Consider the following 19396-nt stretch of genomic DNA (forward strand, 5'->3'; position numbering starts at 1 on the left):
ATAAATGACTGACAACATTAAGTTTCTATACCAGCACAGGGACATTGCTTGATGTGAAGTTTTCATTTTAATGGGAAACGAGGACTGACTTAAAAAGTAAATCCATACACAGCTACCAATCTGTTTATGAGGAACACAATATGTTGAAAAGGTATTTGGTAAATGAATCTCAAGTATATAACATCGCACGCTCGTCTTGCGCTTATTATGTAAAGGAAACATTGCACTAAAACTACCGGCATTTCATATGAATTTCCCGATGCAGTAGTAAATACGTATTAATTGCCGTCATATTTACTCAGAAATATGTATCAATCTATCTGAAAAAGAAATCTAAATATGGCGCTGTTGTCCGACACAGCTTTATTGGATGTAGCCCATGGTCTTGTATTGGTTTAAAGCAAATCATCTGACAACACACAGGGAAAAGTGCACATCTATACTGTTCAACATGTAAATAACTTTGTATAGGGATTGATCGCACAGTCTTTTACATAGGTACCAAAAGGCATTCCTTGCAGTTTGATTTAAATATCTTAAGAAATAGGGCACACAAAACTGCATGTCTCGGGGCGTCTTACGTGCTTAGCACATATTTAAGAGGATAAATCTGTCATCTGTATACTATAAATAATGTGGAGCCCCTCATTACGTATTTATCGCTCTAATAAAATAAGTGACTCGTCCTTTGGCAATATACATGTTTGGAACTCCTTATGGTTTTGGACTTTTCAATTAACACTTGGACGATCGCGAGTAAATGATAACATGCAAAAATATTTAATAAAAATATAACCCACATTTTACAAATAAAATACAGCTAATATAAAAGCATCATTACTGAAAGAGTTAAGTTATATCTTTTCTGATATACCAGATATCACGATATACAAAAATAAGGGTTAGTACAAAACACCTACTTTAAATATCAAGGAACAAATGTAAAACATATTAACAAAGCATGGATGCATTCTGTTACATCTGTTTATGCTTTAAGCCGTTGTTACATAATTAGCGTAATGCACTAATAACAACAGAAACAGCAATAACTTAGGCCTAAACACATTACTTTGACTATGAAGCAAATGTCACAGTGATGCTAATATAAAAAACGGGTCAGTTAAAACTTTGTCTAAAATATCACCGTAAAGGCGTAAGCGTGCGTGTGCTTGGCAAAAATTATTTCAAACAAAAACATTTTCAATTTTCACATTTACACAATCACCATCCAAGTTAATGACTAAAATAAGAATCCTGCATCGAGTAAAGTTTGTCAATGGGGTTTATGAGTCCCCCATTCCTACATTCATACTACTAATATATGTTTTCAAGTAAATCACAAATAATTATGTATATATTACCATAATAATTATGCTTAATATTCCACATTTCGTCTTGATTTCAGCAGAGAAATCCCCACTATCAAAAATCCTAGGGACAAAATTGTATTTTAGAAAGTTATAGTAAATGCTTTTCTCCTTAAAGCAGCAGCCAGTTCGGCAAGAGTCAGCTGAAGAAAAGCCAGCAGCACCATGCACCTCCAAAGAAGGAAGAAAAGAAGAAATATTCTGGAGCCAAAAAGGTACCATAATAACTAAACGTTTCAAGTGTCCATTTTTTTCTACATATTTTACTTCTTCATAATTTATCATTTTTAGATGAAAAAAAAAATGTACTTCCTGACTTTGAATCTTTTTTTTTTTTTTCATATTACCATCTAAAGATTTTATGGTTAAAAGTTTTTACTGATAATTGCACAGTCAGTAACATCTTTTCAGGGTTGTTTCTGCAGAGTTGTATATTTTTGTATTTGTAAATTTTTTTATTGAAGGGGGTTGGTTAAGTGGAATTTTCAGATGGCCTAAGGGAAAAAATGAGATGAAATTGCCAGATGACAGTAACCCTTCTGTAAGTATTTTGTTTTATTCTATGTATTCATCCTGCTTTCTTCTTTTCCACCACTCTACCTTGTCTTGGTTACTTTGAGTTAAGAGTAGAATAGTGCATTTTCATTAGTGTGGCAACTAAATTTTACTGAAATTTAAATCTGTCTTTTAATTTTTTACTTTGAAAAGTGTGTGTTTATATTCCATTGATGTGATTAAATCAGCTGGTGGTACATACCTAGGAGGCAGCTGAGGCTCTCTGCTCCTCTAGTTGTGTTAATATTGTGTTGTAATGGTGATGGGGAACGTGTTTATTATTTTTCAGATTGTGTGGGACCCAGTCAAAAACCGCTGGGTGAACACGGATGGAGAAGAGGAGGAGACGACTGCGGCACCGCCGCCAAAGGATACTGACCTTATGGGTAAGTGGAGATTTGTTTGCATTTCTTATCTGTTATACAGGCTTTACAATAGATCCTTTCTTTTGATTGTTGGGCTGTGATGGTCTGACAAAAATGCCAGAGTTGTAGTACATTTATTAATCCATTGACCTTTTGCGAGATGTCAGATTATGAAAAAATAATGGAACAATTCATTTTCTTGCCAGGCAACTATGATAATAAAAAAAGGCTCTGATAAGTAACATATGAAGTAAAAAAATATTTTTTTATTATAAATTGTTGCAAAAACAAATAAAAAGGCTCTGATAAGTGACATGTGAAGTAAAAAAAAAAATTTTAACTTGTAATGTTGTTGAAAAAATTCCTGACATATTCTGCATTCTAGGTGGTGCCAAGCCTGCTCCAGCTATGGCTCCACCAGGGGGCAGCACAGGTGCAGGTACAGACATGACAGCCCCACCCCCACCTGCTGGGAACAAGTTCTCACGGCCAAAAGCTAGAGGTAAGGGAATACAGACTAGAAAATTGAGAAAATGTCTGAGGATCTAGATGCACAATGGTATTGAAAACTAGAGAGGTCTCTTTGGTTTCCTTAATTAACTTAAAATACACTGAAATCTTGTTAAATAAATTGATTTTTGTATTTCAGAGTATAATTGAAACTAATGGTGTTGACTAATTTTTTTGAGAGCTTTTAGCAATTAACCACTACCTTTGAAAAGTTGTTTTATTTTTTCTCATAAGTACATAGTTATGAGTGTCTGAAAATTAGAAATCTTGAAAAGGTAAAATATTAGAAAGAGAACAGTGTTTGAAATTTAGAAATTATTAACTTTTAACGATTTTACTGTGTGTTGTCTCTCCCCAGGTGCCAGGAACCAGTATGTTGATGTAATGAATCCGACCAGTGCCTCTGCTGCTGGACCCCCTCCAAACCTACTGCCCATGATGCCAGCACCATCTGCCCTGCCTGCCAACCTCTTTATACCTCCTCCAGGTCTGTGATGTGCCAGCAACACACACACACATACACACATGCAGGCACACACACACACACTATCAAGTATGGTCTTTGCAACTATTCAACCTTTATTGTTTTAAATTTTCTCTATAGGACCCTCAGTATTGATTTTAATAATCATTCAATATTTTTGAAATCAATTATTCCACAGCCTATGCCATTTTCCTATGGAGTTCTAAATTTATAAAATGTTGTCTTCAGCTCCAGAAGGCAGTGATGCACAGGCTGAAGGTGTTGATCAACAACAGCAAAACACTGATCAACAGCAGCATCAACAACAGGACCACCAACAACAACAACAGTTTCAGGATCCATACCAACAACAGCAGCAGCAGCAACAGCCACCTCAGTCGCAAGTAAGACGTTTCTCCTTGATTCCTTGAAAATTTGAACAGCCAACCCAACCAGTCTATGGGACATTGTAAATTCATCCCCACCCCACCCTACCCCTTAGCTATTTTCATTTATTATGACTCTTGACATTTCTAATTTCATTAAACTAAACACAGTGAAATACCCGTATTACCTCAGTGAAATACTGTTGAATCAAAGTATTTTTTTTTCATTACAGTTTTACAACCCTGGTCAGTTTGCCCAGCAGCAAATACAGGATCAGGACCAGGTATGTTCTGTCTTCTGTGTCACATAGTTAGTATTGTGTGTGTGTGTGTGTGTGCGTGTGTGTGTGTGTGTGTGTGTGTTTGCATGTGTGTGTGTGAGGGAGAGAGAGAGAGAGAGATACAGGGTCAGGGCCAGGTTTATGTTGTGTTCTATGTCAGATAGTATGGAGTGAGATGCTTCTGCACAGACAGAGCAGCTGAATTAACCCGAGGAGACACTGGGCTAGTGAAAATTGACCTTTTATATACCACTAGCCCATTTTAAGACCTTGATTTGCCTGAAGGTCTAGTAGCCTAAAAGTTTGTGGCACAGACTGATACAGGGTATCATGATAGCAGTGTGTGAACATGTGTTATCATCTCATGTACTGGCATGCATGTAAAGAGCACGTACAAGCACGCACACCCAGAAGCATGCATGCATGTGAAGTCACAATTGCACAGCATTGAGTATGAAACAACTTTGTATTTCTTCAAATCTCGGGTTTTATTTCGATCCAGTTTCACCCACGTGTAACCACGTCATGATTTTCAATAATATTACTTGTTATCCTAGAGTTAAATGTTGCATGGCTGTGGCATGTTTTTTATTCTTTTAATTATATATTATTGTAGTTGAAAGCCTGTGTAGTGCACCTGTATAACAAATAGTGCTAGGACATTGTAATTTGTTAACCACATTAAGGTATATTTGGGGCTGGTTCCACAAATTTAAAAGATTTTAGACTGAAAGTAAGTCATACCTTTTAGATTTCAATTTTTCTTCAGTCCAGGTGTTTTCTTTCCCTTTTTATGTACAGACACAGATGTGTCTGTACATATAGCTGTCATCTGCGTCTGTCGTCGCCGTCGTCGCTGTTGCCGTCGCCGTCGCCGTGCACTTTTACCGATAACACGATAAGTGGAAAACTGTTTTTTCTTTTGGCTTGAAACTTACAGAACTGATGAATATTCGTAATACGCAGGTCATGTTCGAAAATCAGCATGATCGGGTCACTAATAGGGAATTTATGCTGTTTTTTCACTTTTTTCAGCATATATGCAGCACCGATAACACGATAAGTGGAAAACCATTTTACCTTTTGGCTTGAAACTTACAGAACTGATGAATATTCATAATACGCAGGTCAAGTTCGAAAATCAGCATGATCGGGTCACTTATAGGGAATTTATGCTGTTTTTTCACTTTTTTCAGCATATATGCAGCACCGATAACACGATAAGTGGAAAACAATTTTACCTTTTGGCTTGAAACTTACAGAACTGATGAATATTCATAATATGCAGGTCAAGTTCGAAAATCAGCGTGATTGGGTCATTTTGAGTGAATTTAGGCTATTTTTTCTCTTTTTTCAGCATATATGCAGCACTGATAACACCATAAATGGAAAACCATTTTACCTTTTGGCTTGAAACTTACAGAACTGATGAATATTCATAATGCGCAGGTAAAGTTTGAAAATCAGCATGATCGGGCCATTTTTAGGGAAGTTATGCTGTTTTTTCACTTCTTTCAACATATATACAAAGCTAATAACACAATATAAGAAAAACAGATAGGCCAATTGTCATTATACTCACAGGAGTAGTCAAACTAACTAAATCGCAGGTTGAGTTCGAAAATCAGCATAATCGGGCCATTATTTTAGAAGTTATGCTGTTTTTTAACATTTCCTCAGATTCAATTGTTAGGCATGTTAACAGTCTCATTATTGAACTAATAAGATATGTAAAAGTGTTTGTTTGTCATTTCCTGCATCTTTATAACATTGTTAGTTGATTATGTAAAAATGATGGTAAACTTGTTATTGTGTATTATGTTATAAAGTGTCAAAAATGGAAATAAACAAATATCATTGCAGTTTGTCAGATTCAGTCATCTACTATATTCATTATCTCAGAATGGAGGAAATTGGACATTTAACACTGTTCTATTGATATTTTCCCCATCTCATCAATTTTCTTAGTTGATCATATACAAATGGTAGAAAACTGTTTATTTTGTTTTATGTTAAAAAAAGTGCTTTTAAAATGGAAGTAAACCCATTGCAGAACAGTGCTGTCTTGTTTCAGCATATATGCAGCACCGATAACACGATAAGTGGAAAACCATTTTACTTTTTCCCTTGAAACTTACAAAAATGATTAATATTCATAATACGCAGGTCAAGTTCGAAAATCAGCATGATCGGGTCATTTTTAGGGAAGTTATGTTGTTTTTCACTTTTTTCACCATATATGCAACACTGATAACATGATAAGTGAAAAATCATTTTACCTTTTGGCTTGAAACTTGCAGAACTAATGAATATTCATATTACGCAGGTCAAGTTCGAAAATCAGCATGATCGGGTCATTTTTAGGGTAGTTATGCTGTTTTTTCACTTTTTTCAGCATATATGCAGCACCGATAACACGATAAGTGGAAAACCATTTTACCTTTTGGTTTCAAACTTACAGAACTGATGAATATTCATAATACGCAGGTCGAGTTTGAAAATCAGTATGATCGGGTCATTTTTAGGGAAGTTATGCTGTTTTTCACTTTTTTCAGCATATATGCAACACTGATAACATGATAAGTGGAAAACCATTTTACCTTTTGGTTTGAAACTTGCAGAACTAATGAATATTCATAATACGCAGGTCAAGTTTGAAAATCAGCATGATCGGGTCATTTTTAGGGAAGTAATGCTGTTTTTTCACTTTTTTCAGCATGTATGCAACACCTTTGTGCTATATGATGGTACTGTATGGATGTCAGTCTACAAAATTGTCCCTTGGGTGATCACTAATTAAATTAAGGTCTATAAAGTCACTTGCCTACTCATTAATTTTCAATTGGCCATTAAATGAGATTACATAAAAGACTCCTTGAGATTTCCCTGTAAAGTCCCATAGGTTTAGCTCTCTTAACTGTGTCACAAAATTAGGATTTGGTGATAATTGTGCAGATAAATGGTGTTTAACATTGCAAATAAATTTACAACAAAAAGAATGTGTTATGCCAACATGCTATAGATGAATAACAGTGCTTTATTTTTCTGGTGGGGTTATTAATATCAAGTTAATACAGCTAGATTAAAAGTTTGAATAGCAGCTTTATTGGAATTTTTTACGTTTTATTAAAAATTTTTTTTAAATTATTTTTTAAACACTAGTATCTTCAATATGTGATTTTTTACTCCCATCCACCAGAAGTGCTGTGCATTTTCTGTATTTTTGTATATAATTGTTATTTCTTCAGATTTAATTCTTAGGCATGTTAACAGCCTCATTATGGAACTAATAAGATATGTAAAAGTGTTGTTTTGACATTTTCTGCTTCTTAACAATATTGTTAGTTGATTATATAAAAATGACGGTAAACCTGTTATAATATTGTGCATTGTGTAATAAAGTATCATAAATGGAAAGGAACTCATCATTGCAGTTTGTCAGATTTAATCATTCACCATGTTCAGCATCTGCAAATGGAGCAAATTGGACATTGAAAATTGTTCTATTGATATTTTTCCTATGTCAACAATTTTCCTAGTTGAACATTTAAAAATGACAGTTTATTGATCATTTTGTTTTAAAAAAGGTGTTGAAAATGGAAAGAAAATCATTTCAGTACAGTTATCTCTTGTTTACATTTTGGCATTTTGAAAGTGTGACTCTGAACTTTCATGGCCTTGAAGACCTTCCCAAATCACATTTTCTAAATATTCATGACACTTTTATTTTTTTATAAAAAATTTGATGGTCATTATGCTGTTAAGTATTAAGTTTTATTGCATGAAAGTTGAAGAAAACCCAATTTGGACACTGCTGCCAGGATAGCGATTAAGGGAAAACCATGTTACTTACGATACTGAAACTTACTGGAAGTTTCATAAGACAGAAGTGCAGCTTGTGTTTGAAAACCAGTGTGATTGTTTTCTGTTTTGGAAGCAATGCAGGTTTATAGAGTGCTATACTGGCATTTTCAAGTTGTGACTTATCACTCCCATCTGCCAGGAGCCCTGTACTCTTACTTTGTAACATTTTCTGTATTTTGTTAAGTTACAAGAATGATTCTTAGGACTGACATACAGCAAAAAAAAAAAAAAAAAAAAAAAAAAAAAAAAAATAATAATAATAATATATATATATATATATATATATATATATATATATATATATATATATATATATATATATATATATATATATTTTTTTTTAATGAATTTAAGCAATTTTTTTTTGTGTGTAATTTTCACTGTACCTCATTCTGGCATTTCCAAAGTTTAACTCTTATCAGCCTGACACCTTAGGGACTATTTCCAGACCCTATCACGCTAACTGTGGATCGATCTATCTCCATGGGAATTCTCGCTAAATTGCAATCAATGTAAGTGGCTTAGTTGTCTGTCACGCCTACTGAAACTGGCATGCCAGAATCCTGAGACTCTCAAACTGAAAGCAATTTAGTGAGAAACCCCTTGGAGTTGGATTGATCCTGTTAGATTGATCTAGGTATGGGAACTTAGTCTAATGCTTGATACACATTTTACTTTCATCCTAATCCAATGTTATGCAGAATAAGAATTTGATGTTGGCTATGCAGTTACAGTAAGCATAATACATTAGTTCATCAGAATTGACAGTATCCTATTTCCTGCGTTTTTATTTTCTGGTTTTTGTCTGTACATTTGACAGCTTTGCTGCCTTGTTTATTTTGATAAAACAGTGTTATCCTGGACTAAGAGACTAAATAAAAAGTCAATAGTAAGAATGAAAAAAAAGCCAATTATAAGTTTAAGTGGACCACCACTGATTTGGTTGAAAGTGGAAGATGAGGGTCTGAAATTTTAGACAAGCTTTTAGTCAAAAGACCTTTTGTGAAATATGCCCCAGCATTGTATTTTGATCTCTGATTATTTGGTGACAAAACTTTTTTTTATCACAAATATTGAGAACAAGAAGTAAGTTTAAAATTTTAGTTACACTTATTAAAACCAACCAAGACCAGAAAATAAATAAATAAATAAATAAATAAATAAATAAATAAATGAATGATAATTAGAAGTAATTAGGTCTGACTTCAGTATCATTACACATAGTAACTTTGCTAAAGTTATGGATGATCACAACACTACTTTGTTCTTAGTGCTATAAAACCCCTCATCTTTAGTTTGAGAAATTTCAGCTTTACACACTGTATTCTTTATGTTTAAGTGATGTCTTGCAGCAAATTTTAATGCTTGATTATTTTTTCGTAAAGTGAATTTAAAAGAAGCATTCTCTGCCAGTATTGATGCCAGTATCTCTCTCCCCCCTGAATTTATAACAAGAAAATATGGTGGGTTTGGAGGGGAGAGGGGGGGTGCAATAAAAGGCATTTTGCTTTACTGAGTACATAAAAATTGCTTTATGGTTTTGTCATAGTTTCCATTTTGGGTGGGAGGCTGAATTTGCCATTTTGCACATAAATGGGTTGGGAGTCACCTAACTTAGATTGTAGCTCTTTCTAGCGTGATGCTTGCTTTTATTATTATTTATTTATTATTTTATTTATTTATTTATTATTATTTTTTTTTTGGGGGGGGGGGGGTAATAAGAGGTTTAAGCACCATTAAACGCCCTTATACAAACACTGGTATTAAAATGTTGTTCATGGGTTAGTGCCAATAAGCAGTCTCAGCAGTACAAAGAGTAGAGAGTTTGACATGCTGAAAGTGCCCATTCTACTAGCCATGACAGGTTAAAGGACTGATAAAAAATCTGTTCAGTAGTGCCAAGGAACCGGCAACAATAAGAAGAATTTCCTTTTTGAATTTACAGTCAGTCTGGCAAAAAATCATTTCGTCTGGCAAATTTTTCTTAGATGCCGAGCAAAATGGCTGGCAGTTTGAAAAGGTTCAGCATGTTTGGCCTTGTTCAAAATAAGGGACTAACTAGTCCAAGGGTCAAATATGGCCGACCCACTTGAATACTTCCCCATGGGATGTTTATTCAGTGTCTATAAGAGGATTAGGCAGCATGCTTTGTAATGAGTTGCCATATTTGACCCTAGGACTAGTTAGTCCCCTATTTTGAATGGGGCGTTTGAAGGTGCAGTAGAGTAAGCTAGCTCCATGTAACAGTAGAACTGATCCTTGCTGTCACCCTTTCAGCTGTCGCGCTCCAGTTCCATGAGCTCTCTATCCAGAGAGGTGCAACAGTTTACTCAGGAGGTAAATAACGATAAGGATGAGATCTGTGCTATATTACATATAGTTCTATATTAATGTGTTCTTTACAAATTCTTCCTGTGGGATTTCAGTGTTGGGAGGGAAATGGGAGATCACAGGTGACATTCTGTGGCAGTGCTTTTGTGTAGTTCTACAGTATGATGTTGTTTTAGACATTAACTTGCTTCGATAAAGTCTGTTTTTTTGCGACAGTCTTTATTGAGTGTTTGCTTCTCTTAAAAAAAAGAAGGTTGTTTGAATTGGTTTGATGAATGATGCGAAAGCACTGACAAGGGGTGTCTTCAAAGTAGAGGTTTATCAACTGGTTTCATAAAAAAAAAAGCTTGTGTGTTTACTGTCACAGCTCTTGATAAGATACTTGTATTGATTCTGATCCAAACCAATATTGACAGAAAAATTGAAAATTGAATTTTTTTTTTTTTTTTTTTTTTTGTGAAACCAGTCTCTACTAGATGTTAACTTACAGGCTAATACTTCAACTTTGCATGTTATACTGCTTATAGTTTGTTATTCCTGATACTAAAAATCTATTACTTATTAACCATTCTGAGTGTTTTCAGCAAGCTGCAAGGTACTTACCAAAATATTCAGAAAGTTAAATGGTTTTTCCCTGTTGATGTATTCTTTCGATTCTGTTTGGTTGGAAAATTATTTTATTTATTTATTTATTTATTTATTTATTTATTTTACCTGAGACTTGTTGGTGTTCATAAGATATTTTCTTCTGCCAAAAAGATCAACATGTACATTTTTTTTAAGTTGGGCATTTTGTTCTGTTGGGTATGTCTCTCCATTCACTTATGTAAAATTAACTTTTCACCTTGGAAGTTTTTTTGTGTTTTTATTTGAGCCGTAAGATATGGTGTCTTTACTCACCACAGACTCAAAATATATTTTTTATGTCACACTTTCCTTGTGATGGTCAAATTAAAGGTTCAGTTAATTCTTCCTTTGTCACATGAAGATGATTATCTAACAGTACTGAGAATATCACATTAGTGTAACTTGTTAATAATGGTCATAATTTTCACCATTAAGTAGGCAGGTGTATGGGCGGCCAAAAGGGCAAAAAATCATGTCGTCGATTCAGTTATGTTTCGTCGATTCACTGCCTTCCCATCGATTCAGTTTCAAGTTTAAACGATCCTGTCATAAATTCAGCATCTACTTTCGTCAATTCAATTCTCAAACATTTCTCATCTATGGTGTATTAAAACCAATGCTGTCACTATTTTCGTCGATCGTGTAACTATTCTCGTCGATCGTCTAATCTCGTCGATCGTCCAACTAATCTCGTCGATCGTGTAACTATTCTCATCGATCGTCTAATCTCGTCGATCGTGTAACAATTCTCATCGATCGTCTATTCTCGTCGATCGTCTCATCGATCGATCGCCAGAGGGCGCTGCGGTAGCACATTGGCCTATCAAAAATGGCAGACATGACTATCAAAATGGCAGACAACAAAATGATTGCTAGTGAAATAAGAACATTTTCTCAACAATTTCAATTTTAGTTGTTAATAATTAAAAGATGTTCGGTTGTAGGAACATTTTTTTCTAGTTGTGCTGAACTCTGACCATGGCTGGCCGAGTTAAAAATTACCGCGTGATTGACAGACAGAAGCACGTGTTGCTACCGCAGTGCCCTCTGGTGATCGATCGATGAGACGATCGATGAGACTAGTTACACGATCGACGAGATTAGACGATCGACGAGAATAGTTACACGATCGACGAAAACAGTTTGACGATCGACGAGATTAGTTACACGATCGACGAAAATAGTGACAGCATTGGTTTTAATACACCATAGATGAGAAATGTTTGACAATTGAATTGACGAAAGTAGATGTTGAATTTATGACAGGATCGTTTAAACTTGAAACTGAATCGATGGGAAGGCAGTGAATCGACGAAACATAACTGAATCGACGACATGATTTTTTGCCCTTTTGGCCGCCCATACAGGTGTTATTTCATATCCTTCAATTGGCACTTCGAGGCATTATTGACTTTTACATCACTGCAATTGAAAAGCTGTTATTGCACTTATTTATTGCCGTTATTTTTATGTATGATTGACATCTGTTTTTGCTACTTTAGATGTTTTATGGTAAAAGAAAGTTTGACTTGATGTATTAAACAAGGCAGCAAAGCTGTCAAATGTACAGACAAAAAGCAGAAAATAACAATGCACAAAATAGGCTACTGTCAATTCTGATGCAAAAGTACATTATGCTTAACTGCAAATTCAACATCAAATTTTAATTATGCTCAACAGGTAATACCAATGTAAGTAAAATGTGTAACAAGCATAAGGCTTCAGGCCAATGGGAGTTCAAGTTCACACTTTGAAAATGCCAGAATGAGAAAAATGAGAATTTCACACAAAATTGCATAAATTCAATAATAAATGATAACCCAATTGAGCTGGCTTTCTAATTTGAACTGCATGCCAATCCTAAAAATCATACTTGAAAGTTAAAAATAATTAAAAGTAACACAGTTCTCTTTTCATAATGTTTGTAGTAGCAGTGCAATAAGATTTTTGTCAATTTTGATGTAACATTACATAATAAATTACAGAATAATTATCACCAATTTTTGATTATTGACTATAAATAGCATGGACATGTAGAAAATTTGACTACCATTCGGCTTCATGTCCATGGGAGCTCTGAGTCCCATAATGAATATGCCAAAACGATAATAATGAATATTTCACTAAAATGTATAACTTCCAGAAAAAGAAGCCAATTAGAACATTCAGAAAACGTGACTAGCAAAGGTCTGCAGGCTCATGGAACTTCAAAGTTACACCTTGAAAATGCCAATATGTGAAAAATTAAATTTTCACAAAAAACTGTTTAACTGCCAGAAAAAATTACCAAACCGACTGCACTGCATACTGAAGCTGTATTTCAGCCCCATGTTTCTTTCCTGTAAGTTTGAAAACAGTAAGTGACATGGTTTTTCTTAAATGGTAAACATGAGAGCAGTGCCCAAAATAGGGGTTTCTTCAAATTTTGATGCAATATAACATAATGTTTAACAGCATAATGACCATCAATTTTTAATAATGGAATATTAATCACATGATCATTCAGAAAACGTGATTAGCAAAGGTCTGCAGGCTCATGGAACTTCAAAGTCACACCTTGAAAATGCCAATATGTGAAAAATTAAATTTTCACAAAAAACCGTTTAACTGCCAGAAAAAATTACCAAACAGACTGCACTGCCTACTGAAGCTGTATTTTGGCCCCATGTTTCTTTCCTGTAAGTTTGAAAACAGTAAGTGACATGGTTTTTCTTAAATGGTCATCATGAGAGCAGTGCCCAAAATAGGGGTTTCTTCAAATTTTGATGCAATATAACATAATGTTTAACAGCATAATGACCATCAATTTTTAATAATGGAATATTAATCACATGATCATTCAGAAAACGTGATTAGCAAAGGTCTGCAGGCTCATGGAACTTCAAAGTCACACCTTGAAAATGCCAATATGTGAAAAATCAAATTTTCACAAAAAACCGTTTAACTGCCAGAAAAAATTACCAAACAGACTGCACTGCCTACTGAAGCTGTATTTTGGCCCCATGTTTCTTTCCTGTAAGTTTGAAAACAGTAAGTGACATGGTTTTTCTTAAATGGTCATCATGGGAGCAGTGCCCAAAATAGGGGTTTCTTCAAATTTTGATGCAATATTACATAATGTTTAACAGCATAATGACCATCAATTTTTAATAATAGAATATTAGTAACATGAACATTCAGAAAACGTGACTAGCAAAGGTCTGCAGGCTCATGGAACTTCAAAGTCACACCTTGAAAATGCCAATATGTGAAAAATTAAATTTTCACAAAAAACTGTTTAACTGCCAGAAAAAATTACCAAACAGACTGCACTGCATACTGAAGCTGCATTTTAGCCCCATGTTTCTTTCCTGTAAGTTTGAAAACAGTAAGTGACATGGTTTTTCTTAAATGGTCATCATGGGAGCAGTGCCCAAAATAGGGGTTTCTTCAAATTTTGATGCAATATTACATAATGTTTAACAGCATTATGACCATCAATTTTTAATCATAAAATATTAGTATAATGGATATTCAGAAAATGTGACTAGCAAAGGTCTGCAGGCTCATGGAACTTCAAAGTCACATCTTAAAAATGCCAAAATGTAAACAAGACAGCACTGTTCTGAAATGGGTTTATTTCCATTTTTAACACTTTTTTAACATAAAACAAAATAAACAGTTTGTTGCCATTTTTATATGACCAACTAAGAAAATTAATGAAATGGGAAAAATATCAATAGAACAGTGTTAAATGTCCAATTTCCTCCATTCTGAAATTCTGAACATAGTGGATGATTGAATCTGACAAACTGCAATGATATGGGTTTATTTCCATTTTTGACACTTTATTACACAATACACGATATTTTAGTTTACCATCATTTTTACATAATCAATTAACAATGTTGTAAAAATGCAGGAAATATCAAACAAACACTTTTACTTATCTTATTATTTAAATAATGAGACTGTTAACATGCCTAAGAATTGAATCTGAGGAAATGTGAAAAAACAGCATAACTTCTAAAATAAGGGCCCGATTATGCTGATTTTCGAACTCAACCTGCATTTTAGTTAGTTTGACTACTCCTGTGAGTATAATGACAATTGGCCTATCTGTTTTTCTTATATTGTGTTATCAGTGTTGCATATATGCTGAAAAAAGTGAAAAAACAGCATAAATTCCCTTAAAATGACCCAATCATGCTGATTTTCGAACTTCACCTGCGTATTATGAATATTCATCAGTTCTTTAAGTTTCAAGCCAAAAGGTAAAATGGTTTTCCACTTATCGTGTTATCGGGGTTGCATATATGCTGAAAAAAGTGAAAAAACAGCATAAGTTCCCTAAAAATGACCCCATCATGCTGATTTTTGAACTTGACCTGAGTATTATGAATATTCATCAGTTCTGTAAGTTTCAATCCAAAAGGTAAAATGGTTTTCCACTTATCGTGTTATCGGTGCTGTATATATGCTGAAAAAAGTGAAAAAACAGCATAAATTCCCTAAAAATGACCCAATCATGCTGATTTTCGAACTTGACCTGCGTATTATGAATATTCATCAGTTCTGTAAGTTTCAAGCCAAAAGGTAAAACTATTTTCCACTTATCGTGTTATCGGTAAAAGTGCACGCCAACGGCAACGGCGACGACAGACGCAGGTGACGGCTATATGTACAGGAACTTTTTATGTGGTCATGTTAAAGTTTGAGATTTTCAATATTGTAAATAGCCTTCATTTTAAATGATAATAATTATGTTTGTTTTAATTAGTAAGCCATTGTTTGGCACAATATGTGGATGATGATAGCAGGGTTTTTATCCTGGTCATTCCACAAAAAAAAAAAAAGTTACTCTCTGAGTTGCATCCAAGATGCATACATTTTGTGTGATATTTGAATAACTGTTTGATATCACTTTTTGATTAACTGTTGATTTCTTTCCACATTGAAGGGTATTGCACTATGACTAGTATAAAACAATGTAATTAAGGTGGTAGGACAGAATTATGCAGATGTAACACAAAATGAGAGCATCACTGATGTAACACAGAGAGTGGCTGTTCTTGTGGAATGACCCTTGGCATTAGTTCAGATGTAGGCTCACTTCTGAGTCCTTTCACAGAAATCTTAAGGTATCACATGTTAAATATTGGAAATTATCTGCGAACAGCAGAAGCACGCTAATTGGTTAGTGTTCTTAGAACACCAGGATCTTTTTAAAGAAGATGAATGTTTATTATTCTGTATAGTCACTTTTCATTAACCCAGTACTTTTTCTGTTCTATTATTTCTAACCTAGTTTATCTAACATTTCATTTTTTCCCGTTTCCTGATAGGTCTTGAAAGGCTGTGGCTTTTTTAATCTCCGCTATCAGCATACTGCACGCAAGGCATTTTACGCCCTGTGGTCTACATGTTGCTTATTACTCTTATCAGAATCACAGCTAGTTTTTTTGTTTGTTGTTGTGGCACTTTAAGTAGCAGCATGATAAATGTTTTGTATGAACAATTATAAGTGCTTGTGTATTTTTATTCCAATTAATTTTCCTCGGTTTTGCAAATTGTAGCAAAAAATTAGTACATAAATAAAGATAACTAATAATAATAATAATAATAAAAATCATCAATATCTTTTAAAAAACAGGTGATGCCATGTAAAAATGCCTATAACTGATAATGTTTTGTTATTTATTTATATGAATTTAACCATAAGATGATTCATTTACTTTTATTTAGTAATTTTGTTTTAATTGTTTCCAGGGCCATGACACAGCAGCTCCCCCTAGTGGCCCGCCAATGATGTTCAACCCAGCGTCGTTTGGTGCTCAGCCCTCTTCAGTGCCGGCTGCAGGGCCAGGACGAGGACCAAAGTATGGCCAGAGGAGGCAGTATCCTCACTGAGGACTGAACTGTGTCCTCACTGAGGACTGAAGAATATCAAATGAGAAAGTTGAACTTAATTGCAGATGAAAGATTTCTGGAAAATTCAATAATCTGGAAATTGGGGTGGTGTATTTAGGCCCACTGACCTCCATATAGAACTGCGCGCCAATCAGCCCTTGTATTTTCTGGGTTGTGTCATAAGGTCCGCTTTCATCTCTGCTCAGTGGAGTCCAGAACATAAACAGAATGGTTGTGCAAGTGAGGAACAGTGCCCACTATATGACACTGCAGGAAATTAGACAGGATTTTGGATAATCTTAAGATGGAAATGTGGTCATTCATAAGACAGGCAGCACTAAGGCAAGAGATGGAAAGCAAAGTGACATTCCAGGATTTCAGTGAAAAGTTTCTGTTAGATAAAGGGAAGAAAGGGAGGGAGAAAAAGGCTAAGCTGAGGAAAGATGATTACTCTATGTAAGCTGTTGGAGGTGAACTGAAATCATTATGCTGGTTTTGTGAACCATTTGGCTCAAGTCAGAAGTAAATATACAGGCAGTACATGACTGCACAGACAGTGTAGAATATATTTAGTGGAATGATGAAAGAACCAGGCAGAAATGTACATGAAAGAGAGATTGAAAATTTGCAAAAAGATCAACTAATAGCTAAACAAAACGGGGTCCATGGGCCAATTGACAGATGCGGGATTGAAAAGTTTTGGAACATTTTGGGTTTCTCAGGATGTAACTGTAATGTTGCACAACAGGGAATACAGCCCTAAGTTAAAACCAAAAGAAAAACCATGGTTGCATTGTGAATATGTAATAAAAAGAAAGGCACCAATATATGGTAGATTTAAATGTTGTTATGCCATGACATACAGATTATTACATAGAAAAGAAAAACCAGAATGCACAGGGAGGCAAGAGATGGATAGCTAAGTTATGAGTTAAGTGAACTTACGTTGTAGTGTGTTCTGATTGTAGCAAGTAAATAAATAGGTTGTGTTGCATAGGATTTATCCATGAGGAGGTCACACAAATGACACTCTGACTATTGGCATCAAAATTGATTTTTTTTTTTTTTGTACTGCAGCCATGGGTAGTAATGCAAGAGTATGCATCAAAATTGGTCAAGTTTAGAAGTAGCCAGGGCGGTTGTTATACAACAGTTGGTGCTTACATGAATATTTATATGAATGCTAATAAATAAATTAAGAAAAGAGGACATGCAAAATATTAAGTTTAAAGGATAATAGTGAAATGTATGTGCATTGCTGGAAGATAAACTGCATACATTTGCTATATGACATATACATATTATATGAACCTGCATGTACAAATAACTATGTTTATGTACAGATTATTTCGTATATCTCAATTGTACATAGTTTACTTGGTATTAATATTGTGATGATAACATTTGAGTTTATTTTCAGCTAGCATGCCTTAATCAATATACCAGTATAGGATTTCACTATGACAAAGTCTCATTACACATACTAATTGATCTTTATTGCTTTATATATATATATTGCACAGATTTGGGCAAAACAGATTGCAAGGCATCTGTTAGTGCAATTATAGGTTGGATGAACATTGATAGAGATGATGCTGTGTAAAACAATTAAATGATCTTTTTTGACATTAAAATAGTGTCAAGAACATATATTTAGAGGATAATGTATGCAGAGGTTTGCAATATATGAAAAGTCTTATTCCTAATATATATAAAGAACTAATATTAGTGGGTAGGCTTATGGGATCTTTGCATCAAGTTAAGGGAATATGATTTTTGGTCAGCCACCAGATTTTAATGGACTGATTTCAAAGCTTTTAATTACAGAAGATGAAGGGTAAAGCACAAGAACCAAAATATAATAGGCGGAAGTAATAAGTGATTTCATATTTAATGTAAGATTTTAATTTACTGATTTGAATGTCATCAAATAATCTTAATGGCTCATTAGAATATTCAGCTGCAGAGTTGTAAATGTCGTTTGCCAATATATCTTTGATGAAAACATTGTCAGAAAACCTGTAATACTTCAGATCTATGTAAAATAAAAGGTGCATGCCGATTGGTCACAATTGTCGTGTCGTTTTGTTATGGTTGTCGTGATTGGTCAAATGTTAAAATGTTTATATGTTGATGCTCGCGTGCAATGGTTAACTTTTAAAGATGGACACGGAAGAAGGAACTAGAAGTCCTGACAGTAGATTTAATGTGTTTGAAATTGTATCTAATTATTTATATAGTATAGTATTGAATTTATTACGACGTTAGCGTGAATAACGCCAGCAACGCTGGTATTCTACACTAAATAGAACGACTCCAATGGAAATGTATGATGCGTTTACTTTAATTGTCAGTTGAATGGTATACGTTGTTGAGTGATTTGTGAATTATTTACTTGAAAATTATTAAAGGTTGAAAGAGGTCGCCACTTTTTTTCATGAAGCTCGGAAAGTAGTTTTGTTGTAGACGTTATGCATTACGATAAACCTACATCCAAAAGAAATTATATGGATTATTATCGTTATAAGTACCAATGTTATTCAAGCTCAATTGGCCCATGCTCTCGCTGTTAATAACGGAGGGGATGATATTGTGGCAAATCGATTGATTGATTAAACGGATCCTATTGTTGCACTTTTGTTGATTTATGATATATGATATTCTGAGTAATAAATTGTCACATCATCGAAATGGCGTTTAGTTTTATGTATCAAGTTTGGTACATATTTTCTGTTATTATAATTAACAATTCTGTTAA

The 19396-nt window shown here is 34.3% G+C and overlaps 1 protein-coding gene across 2 annotated transcripts; it reads left to right on the top strand.

Annotated features, from left to right (window-relative positions):
• Positions 1–1836: 1836 nt before the first annotated feature.
• Positions 1837–19329, top strand: LOC147763008 (protein transport protein Sec16A-like). Of its 2 annotated transcripts, XM_087008068.1 has the most exons (8): positions 1837–1908; positions 2212–2308; positions 2673–2789; positions 3156–3284; positions 3510–3664; positions 3880–3930; positions 10069–10128; positions 16498–19329. In XM_087008068.1, the coding sequence occupies exons 1-8, from the start codon at positions 1879–1881 to the stop codon at positions 16636–16638; spliced, it is 780 nt and encodes a 259-aa protein (XP_086864194.1). In that variant the 5' UTR covers positions 1837–1878; the 3' UTR covers positions 16639–19329. The 2 variants fall into 2 exon arrangements, with proteins under 2 accessions (XP_086864194.1, XP_086864195.1); XM_087008069.1 differs by lacking the exon at positions 10069–10128.
• Positions 19330–19396: the final 67 nt, after the last annotated feature.

The sequence above is a fragment of the Lingula anatina genome, chromosome 3 (genome assembly GCF_051362555.1).
Source record: "Lingula anatina isolate TDL-2025a chromosome 3, LinAna3.0, whole genome shotgun sequence".
Taxonomy (NCBI): Eukaryota; Metazoa; Brachiopoda; class Lingulata; order Lingulida; family Lingulidae; genus Lingula; species Lingula anatina.

What these genes read in the sequence shown, in the direction of transcription:
- LOC147763008 (XM_087008068.1), top strand. Translation starts at nt 1,879, where the DNA reads ATGAAATTGCCAGATGACAGTAACCCTTCT. An exon ending in AAAGGATACTGACCTTATGG is followed by an intron (nt 2,309 to 2,672) that starts GTAAGTGGAGAT and finishes TCTGCATTCTAG; the next exon opens with GTGGTGCCAAGCCTGCTCCA. An exon ending in TGCAACAGTTTACTCAGGAG is followed by an intron (nt 10,129 to 16,497) that starts GTAAATAACGAT and finishes AATTGTTTCCAG; the next exon opens with GGCCATGACACAGCAGCTCC.